This window comes from Haliaeetus leucocephalus, unplaced genomic scaffold, assembly GCF_000737465.1.
Source record: "Haliaeetus leucocephalus isolate CR32 unplaced genomic scaffold, Haliaeetus_leucocephalus-4.0 Scaffold262, whole genome shotgun sequence".
Taxonomy (NCBI): domain Eukaryota; kingdom Metazoa; phylum Chordata; class Aves; order Accipitriformes; family Accipitridae; genus Haliaeetus; species Haliaeetus leucocephalus.
Window position 1 is genome coordinate 11,444,919 of NW_010972698.1, and position 9,137 is coordinate 11,454,055.

Consider the following 9,137-nt stretch of genomic DNA (forward strand, 5'->3'; position numbering starts at 1 on the left):
GCCCAGGCCAGCTCACCAGCATGGGTTTGGTCCTGCTCATGCTGAAGCCCTTTGGGGTGCTGCAGGAAGGCGCAGCAGGAGAGAGACCCAGCGAGAGACCTCGCACTCGCACATTCCCTCTGCCCCACGGAGGCGTGTGATCTCTTCCCATCCATCCGACGTCCCTCCTGGCTGCAGTCCTCCTGCAAGGGGACCGTTCAGCCTCCCTGGCTTGTGCCCTCAGGGGATTCTTCCACAACATCACCCCAAGCAGGACAACGGATCTCACCCGCGCAAGCTCCCAACCTGCGCTCTGGGAGAAAGAGTTTGCAAGAGATCCCGATGCTCACTGAGAAATGCCCCAAAGCAGACTGAGCCCAAAGAGATCACAGCTCTGGTTTGGCCCACATGGACCAGATGCCGACCAGCAGCCTCCAGCTGCTGCCAGCATCCCGCAGGTCTGGGGTCCGTGGGCTCCTTCAAGGAGACAAGCCTGAACTGGATCCTGCTGAAGACCAAGAATGGGCTTTGGGGTGGGGGTACATCCCTTATCTACTTTCCTCACATGGTGATCACAAAAAGTTAGACCTTCCAATATCCGAAGACCTCCCAGTTTTCTCCAGCCTTGAAACACCCAAGGGCCAGAGACAGAGAGCAAACTAACAAAGCGGGTGCTGGAAACAGCAAGTTTGGGGCACGGTGTGCTCCTTCCCTGTGCCATCCAGTTGTGCAAACCTTGCAGCAGTTCCTCTCACCCCTCCGCTCATCCCTCTTTATTGCACTAAAGCAGCCATTCATAAACTGTTACTCTGTGCTTTGGCATCTTTTGGTCAACGACACTTGCCCGCCAGTCTTTGGGTTCACACATGGGGATAGGGAAGAGCGAACTCAGTGGGATTTTATGGGAATCTTGAGAGTAGAGTCGCAAAGAGCTTCCCCCCTATTCTTTGAGGGACTTGGCTGGCACTGATGTTTCTCAGGGATGGGTGGACAGCAGCCTGAGGACCACTTCTGCCCTTCCACCAGGAGGGGGGAGACTCCACCTTGGTCCCCAGTGACCCCTCCTCACCAGTGCTGGGACTGATCACACGTTTGCCAGTAAGGAAGGGGGGAGTGCAGGACCAAAGGAAGTCTTGGGGAAAGCAAGCACCAGCAGGAGCTTTTGCGTGGAGGGAGCTTTGGAGGTCTGGGTGGGAAGAGGAGGCTCCTGCATTGGGAGCAGAGCAGAGGGAGCTTGGGCCCTGCTCAGTAGCTCTGTCCTCCTGCTCCTTTGGCACCTGAGTCTCTCTTTCCCTGTCTAAATCTGCCCTACAGCCCTGCACATTTCCTGGCAAAGGACCCCACCACCAGTAGAGACACACAACACAGAGAAATGTTCCCTTGCAAAGCAGATCCATCCTTGTCAAATCACAGGGGCACAGGGAAAACAGAGGACTCAACATGCGACTCTCCCAAAAGAAAACCAAAAAAGACACGTCAGGACAGAGAGAAACCCAAACTGCCAGGACAAGCAGCTGCAAACGAACATCTGGAGCAGATGTTATCTGACTCATTACAGGGTGGGGCAGGAAAGGGGCTCACAACCCCAACCAAAATTGGAGTCCTCTCTGCAGGGAAACCAAACTGTCTGGCAGCCAGAGATGGGGAGGGAGCAGGATGGATCTGGTCTGAAGATGTTAGGAAAAGCTCAGGAAAAAAACATGATCAGAGACTACCCACAGCCTTCCTGACACCAGATGAGTTCAGTGAAGCAGAGCTGGCCTCCTTGGAGAGCTTTTGGCAGATCCCGACCTGTCATTTCTGCTGAGAGCAAGGAATGGGAGCTCGCTGAGGCCCCCCCAGGTGGAGTGGGAAGCAGTAACCCCACGTGAAGCCACCAGCCCCTACGAGCAGGGTAGGGGCCAACAGCTCTAAACTTCTCTAGTCCATGCAACTGCAAGGCCTGGATGCGGCTTTGCATTTTGCCCTCAACACAGTCAAACCAAAGCCCTGCGCCAGTCTGACAGCCCTCAGTGCCCACCTGGGGCTCTTCTCCTCTCCAATTCCCTTCTACATGTGCCGTATTTCATAAAATAGATCTGGCGGGTTTGTCATTTCTTGGAGATGAGGCATTCAAGAGACCTGGCTGGACTCCTCAGCCTTGCACCCAGGCTATGGCATGATTCCCTGGTAGAAATGGGACTTCCGCACTGACCCAGAAAAAGCCCATTAGGTAGAAGGCAACTGGCAGGCGTCCTGGCCTCCTACCAATTTACTGAAGGTAAATATGCTGCAATAGTAGTGCAGGGCTCCGCCTCACCGTGCTAGTGCCAAGCAAAACTGGCTCTGGGGAGCTGATACATGGACAGCCATCTTCTCATCCTACAGCTCCAGCACCTGGGGGAGGTCACCCCGTGCTTGCCTGACTTCGGAGGCCGTGAAAATGATGAAGCTTCACATGTTGAGTCATTCCACCATCAGGAGAGGAAGCAATGAATTGCAAAGATACAGAGGTGGTAACTAAATTTACAAGTAGGATCCATTTAAAAAGGAGGAGGAAAAAAAAATCAAAGTAGAGCAAGTTGGAAAATTCTGTTCATTAGTTTTCTTTAAAAAGTTTCAATGAACTATTTCACATTCTCATTCAAGTGAGACAGTTCCTCAAATCCTCAGTGGAAAAAGGGACCTTTTTTCCCTAAAAAAGTCTTACATTTGGGGGGAAAAAGAGGTTTAATCAGCACCAATAGAAAACTGAACCGAGTGTTCAAAAAGAAGGGTGCCTCCTGGGGGAAGTCTCTTCCCCAAACATTGCTTGGAAGTAGGGAGCCAAGCAATTATTGGCATATGGATAAATATGTTTGCAATATATTTTATAACTGCTGCCATAGAGACATGGACTGATGGGAGTACACACAGGTCCAGGGCATGCTCTGAGAAGGTCACTGCCTTAAAGCCCAAATGATTTCAGAGTCCAGGGCTGGCCTCAGAGGATGTGCAAACTGCACAGATGTGGCCTTCTCCCTTCTTAATGCCAGGAGATCCTCACTGTAACCCAGAGCATCATCCTGAATTCCCCACAGCTTATGGAAGTGGGCTCTCCACCTTTGGCCAGAGGAAGCATCTGTCAACATCCCCCCTCAGGCTCTAGGTTGAAATCAGGGTGAAGATTTTGGTCATGTCTGTAACATGCCCCAGGCACAAACTTCACACCAGGGATGGGATTCATCTCCCCTTCCACAGGGAACCAGGAATTCAGTGTTTGGGTCCCATTTGAGTCAAGGGAGACAGGCACCGCCAGAACATAATTTAATGAATAATGTTTTCAAGCAGGATGAATCACTCTCTGGAACTGTTTTTCTCTGCAACGGAGGGAGCTTGGATCAGCCGTGATTTTTAGATAGCAAATGTACGGAAAGAGGAATCCCATCATCAGAGCAGAGTCTACCTCCTGCCTCACCCCACAGCCAGCACTAAATCCTACCCTCTTTCTGCAAAGCAGACCCCCCCAAGACAGTCTGTAAACCTCCCTTCCCCTCTCTCCCGACTACCTAGGAACTAAAGGTCTAGGATTAGCAATAAACAGACTGGGAAATCATCTTCCAGCATGTGCAAGTGTATCAGGAAGCCAAACCTTGCATCTGGCACCATTCACAGCAGTATCATGAATATTATTAGTAGTAGACCTAGCCATCCTAACGTTATATTTATATATACAAAAATAGATCCACAGAACTCTACGTAAAGAGGTGGCTGAGGGAAGGTGACGGATGAGCCCTGGACAGCAGGGTCTTGGAGGAAGCCAAGGGACGTGTTGCATATATTTCTCCAGGGGAACCACTCACTTCCCTTTGCATTCACACACCTCGGAGGAGGGACAGGGCAGGCAGAGCCGAGCACTGGGACATCATCCTGGCTCCAAACTCCCCCAACCGATCGGCCGATGTCAGCGGGGTCACAACTGAGAGCTGATGCCGTGCATTTGCAAGAGGAGATGGGGCTGAGTCCAGGACCAGGAGGAGCTCCCCTCAACTGCAGCGATGGGTTGGGCTTATTATCATCACAGCAAGTCAGCCGTGAAGCACTGACCCCAATTCAGGTTTCCTTCTGGTCTGCAGATGGCCCAGCCCCAGGGCTTGGTTCAGACCCATCTCCAGTTTGCCGCAGGCAGCCGCCGTTGCAGAATACCCTCAGCAGTGCCAGCAGGATTTGCCTACCGCTGGTGTTGGTGTGACACGCCGGTGGGCCAAGGAAAGCGAGGTGAGGACTCAAAGGCAACTTCTGCAGGGAGGGAAGGTTGGGCTCCCGTCTTTTGACACCTCCTTCTGCTTCTGTTTCCCTCCAGCCCAAAGCAGGAGTTGCAGAAGTCCCTGCTGGGAAGTCCCCCAGGACTGGTGCTAATTGACAGGGAGAGCAGTGCGAGTGGCAGCTATTGACAGTTGGGTTTGGGGTATTTTTTTTTTAAAGTGAATTCAGTGCTGGTGGAAGGTACCAGATCGGGGCTCTCAGGGCTCAAGGATGGAGCCGGTGCCTGTGGCATCTGCTCGGTGGTGGGATGGAGCTGGGCAGCAGCTCCCATCTCGCTAGGGTTTGCGCTCTGGAGGCAGCTCTTCAAGGCTTTGGGAAATGAATGGCAATTTCAAACCAGTTTCTTGTTCTCAGCCAAATCCCAGAGGGGACCTTTCCCTCGCTGCAGTCGGGCAGAAGCGAGTGGGCTGGGCTGCCTCCGATAGCTCCTTCCCCTGCCAGAAGGTTTCTAAAGCTTCCCACACCTTCCCTTCCTCTTTGAGACAGAAAAATACGATGCCACCTCTTTTTGAAGCTCGCTTGCTTCTCCCAGCGGCTTCCAAGCCCAGAGAGAAGCCACTGCCACTGGTGGGACCCCATGGCACCCCAGCCCCTTGGGGAAAGCGGCTGAGAGGAGAGAGGCCACCCACAAAAAGTGCTGGAGAGAAAGAGAGAGAGAGAGAGAGAAGGAGGTCTGGCTCCTGGAGGACTCTTGCACAGGGGATGCGTTGACCTGCCTCTTCCCCCCCATCAGGAAGGAAGATACCATGGGGCAGCGGCAGCTCCTAAAACCCTCTGAGAGCAGAGGACTCCCCGGGTCACCCTTGCCCATGGGGCACGGCCAGGGAGGGCACCTGCAGCTCTCTCTGCTTCTCCTGGTCCCTCACCCGTGTGTGCAAAACCACCGTTTCCCACCAGCCGGGTGCCAGCTCCCAGGGCCACCCAGCCGCCTTCGTGTCCCCAGAGGCTGGGGGAACCCTCCCAGTTCACCCGTCTCCTTCCTGGGAGGTGATGGTGGGTAGGGGGGAGCGCTGCAGAGCGGAGGGAGCCGAAGGAGGAGGGGGATGGAGGGGAGACGAGGAGGAGGAGGAGGAGGAAGGAAGAGGAGTAAAGCCTGCTTCTCCTCCCCGGGAGGGTCATACCGGCTTATCCAGCGTCTTGGGGAAAGGCGTGCCGCTGGAGGAGGAGATCTTTCTGCAGACCGTATTGGTGTGGCTCTGGCAGCGGCAGCCGGGTCGTTTCAGGCCGTCATAACCCCGCTGGCAAAGTTTGAGGCACCCCAGGGTAGGAAAGTAGCAGCAGAGGCAGGGCATGAGGAGAGAGAGGAAGCTCATGGCAGCCCAGCGGGCACAGCAGGACCCCGGCCCGCAGGAGCAGGGGTCGTCGGCGCAGGTGTCCTCGTCGTCGGTGGAGCAGTGGTAGAAGAGACCCTTGACGCAGCAGAGGCAAGTCCCATAGTCGAGGAGGCTCTCGGGGGAGCAGAGGCAGCGCTGGTTGCAGAGCCAGCAGGAGGGCAGGCTGCGGGCGGCCGTGCAGCGGGCGCATTTGCATCGCCCGCACTCCTCGCAGATGAAGAGGTGGCCGGTGTGGAGGGTGGGCTTCTCCACCACCCCCTTCAGCGGCGATTCCTCTGGTTTCAGCTCGCCGGCCCGGGGCTGCGTCCGGATGAGGGAATGCCCGGAGTGGGAGGGCGTGAGGCTGCTCAGGAGTCGCTGGTCGGAGGCGGTGGTGCTTTGGGAGACGGAGCTGGCCGTGCTGGAATGGCTCATGTGTTGCTGCAAAGGTGGCATCTGGTGCTGTTGGCTGTGGCTGCGGTGCAGGTCCTGGAAGGTGGAAGACGCCAGGCGGTCCTGGGACCACTCTTGCTTGTGTGGTGGCTGGGACAGGGATGGGTTGGAGCGGGCTTGCTGGAAGCAGACAGCCGGTCTCTCCACGTAGTTGTTGCTGGCACGGATGGAGCGGATTTGGTCAATGGACAGGACCTGCTGGAAGTCCTCAGCGGGTGGGTCCATCGTCTCGTCACAGCTGAGTTCAGCCACACTGGAAGAGAGCTGCATTTCCAGGAGCGAGGAGACCCTGCGGCATCAGGGCACATCTAAAAATCCTGAAGGATGGGGCAGGAAGACAGAGAAAACATTTGTGTTACATTTTATAATGGATCCATCCACACAAACCAGGAAGCAAAGACTGGCTGGAGAACTCCTAATGCAGTTATTTCCAACAATTGGACTCAAAGTACTTCTGTGCCTGCAGAGACCTAAGCTGGACATGTCCAAAAGGCAAGGGCTGTAAGAGCTGTCCCTTGAAACAGGGGGGGACAGCATCCCCCCACGCTTTTGAGCTTTTCGTGTCCTTCCAGAGGATTTCCCACCCCTTGCCAGCACTGACGGACCCTGTCCGTCCTCCCTCTCCTTCCCCAGGGTAAAGTGCCTGTCCTCTCTAGAGGAGGGGAAACCTGAAGCTGTGACTTATCCAGAGCCAGTGACAGAACTGGGAACAGCATCTCCTCTGGAGCAGGAGACGCTGTTTTGGGGCTTCCCAGTACACCCCGAGCAGCCTCCCAGTGCTGTACCCTGTACACACCAGGGGCACAGGGATGGAAGGGGTCTGCACACATCTCATTTCAGGCAGCAGCAGCAACAAATTGCAACTAATGAGGCACACACTTGGCCAGGGACAGGCCAAGCCCACAGACTCCCCGAGTCCTGGCGGTTCCCACCGCAGCATCCCTTTTTTCCATGCACAACTCAGCGAAGCCCAGGAACCAATTTACCCCCGTCACGAATGCTGAGAAGGGCAGGTTTCTCTTTAACCCCGGCACAAACACAGGGTGAAGCAGGGAAAGCTGACTTCGCAGCAGGCAAGCCCCGTCTTGCTCCTTGCACTGAGGTTGCCATGCTGTTTGCTGTTGTTTTCAGGAAACGGCACTTCCCGAGGCTGCAGCACTGGCAGCGGCGCCTGCTTTATCCAGAGGGAGGGTCAGGACCATCTGAGGGCTGTGGGCTGGGGCAGGGAGGACCCCCCCATCCCACAACTTACCCCCCCGCCCGGCCCCGGCAGGTTTGACCTGATGGCATCAGCCCCATCGCCAAAACCTGGGGCTGCCAGACCTTGCCGCTGGCGTCTGGGTAAAACCTCCACGGGGCTGGGTGAGAAGAGGGGGCAGGCAGGAGGGGGTCTGCAACGGAGCCAGATCTTGGCCCTGAGGAGGAAGGGAGAGAGAAACCTCCCGCTTCTGCTCCCTGCAAAACAGAGCTGCCCAGGACCGCACAGAGGATGGAAGCCATTCGTTGCATGCCAGACCCCAGCGAAGAGCTTTCCCCCAGCGCTTCCAGCCCAGATTTCAGTATCGGATACGTGCTTTCCGTGCACAGCCAACTTCCCCAGGACAAAGCCATTCTCCTCTGGCAGATCAAATAAGTGATCCCTCAGTGACACAGATACTGTCACGGTGCCCGAGCCCGCAGGAAAACTCTGTTTCAATAGACAGCTCCCCACCGGCGTTGCACATGGTCAGCAGGCCAGGCGGCCGGCGGCGGCGGAGGCTTTCAAGTAGGTGAGGGGCCACAGGTAGAATCTGCTCATGCAGCAGAGAGAGGCAGAGGGAAGATTGATTTTCATTAGCTAGGCTGACCTTGAAGAGCAGGGAAAAGCAAAGGCAACTTACTTTGACTGTTCAAGCAAGATCTGGTCTCTCCCATCCCCCTCCCCCCGGAAAGAAAAGGCAACTGATCTGCTTAGATTTGGGTTTTTCCTGCGCATGGAGCCCACCTGCCATCCCCTCCACGCGATCTCAAGCGAGATGCTCACCCCATCCAGGGAGACACAGACAGTGAATGAGTCGCTCTCCCAGGACACCCACAATTGATTTGTACACCGATTTGTTTAACAGAAATATCAAGGTGAATTAGGAGGGCACGGCTGACCCAGGGAACGTTTTGTGAGCATGCTACCAGGATGAGAATGGGCCGCAGAGGCAAAACACCCTCTTGTGAGCTGTCACCTGCTGCCACTGAGCTCCTCACCTGGGAAGGTCTTACTAAAGCACAGGCCAGTGACCTGAAGCTCCCTGGACCCCTGAAGAGATATGACACATCTCAGCCTGCAGCCAGGACCACACAGAGGGGAGCAGAGAGCAGCCTCAGAGGGTTCCCACGTCCCTCATGACCCAGATCCTGTCTCAGGGTGGGGTTGTTCAGGGGACAATGCTGATTTACACCCAGGGAGGAGCTGCTCCCATCTGGGTGTCCATCCCTTCTAGCCTGTGCACTGGGATTTGGCAGGACTTGGGCGTGAGGAATCAGCCAGCGAGACTCCCGTGAGGTTCCTGTGTGGGGCTTGAAGCAAGGTGTGACCCAAAGGGAGAGACCGAGGCAGCAGAAGCTCCCACTGCGATGAAGGCAGTGGAACTGGGAGATAAAGAGCACCCAAAGGGCAGACCCAGTACAGCTACACCCAAGCCTCTATGCAAGATCTGGAGCTCAGGAGACACGAGGAGACCCATGAGCCATGCTTAGCAGGAGGAGATGCACAGGGGACGCTGCGAGGAGGAGCAGAGCCCCAGGGACAGCAGGCAGAGAGAGGAGCCGGCAATCGGGCCATGCAATGGACTGCAACACGGACACTTAGGATCTGGATCCAGGGCTTGGACGCAGCATCCCGGGCAAAACAGGTCCTGGGAGGACCCCCAGCACTGAACTGGGGCCTGAATGCTCCTGGACCTACGATCCCCAGGTGTAGGGGTTAGACATGGACCCAGACTTGCCTGCTGGGGGGGAGGAAAAGGTCCCTCTGGGACCCAAGGGGACATGAGCCAGAGGATCTGTGGGTCCTCCAGTCCAGCGGAATGGAGGGAAGAGGGACTGAATGACCAGAGCTGGGACCCTGCTCCCCCC

At 55.9% G+C, this 9,137-nt stretch overlaps 1 protein-coding gene across 1 annotated transcript in view; it reads right to left on the reverse strand.

The window, feature by feature from the left end:
• Positions 1-5,378: 5,378 nt before the first annotated feature.
• Positions 5,379-9,137, reverse strand: part of SPRY3 (sprouty homolog 3 (Drosophila)) — a 6,353-nt gene continuing 2,594 nt past the window's right edge. The window contains exon 2 of the mRNA XM_010569098.1: positions 5,379-6,346. Coding sequence (XP_010567400.1) covers positions 5,379-6,299 — 921 coding nt within the window. The 5' untranslated portion in view covers positions 6,300-6,346. The remainder of the gene's footprint in view (positions 6,347-9,137) is intronic.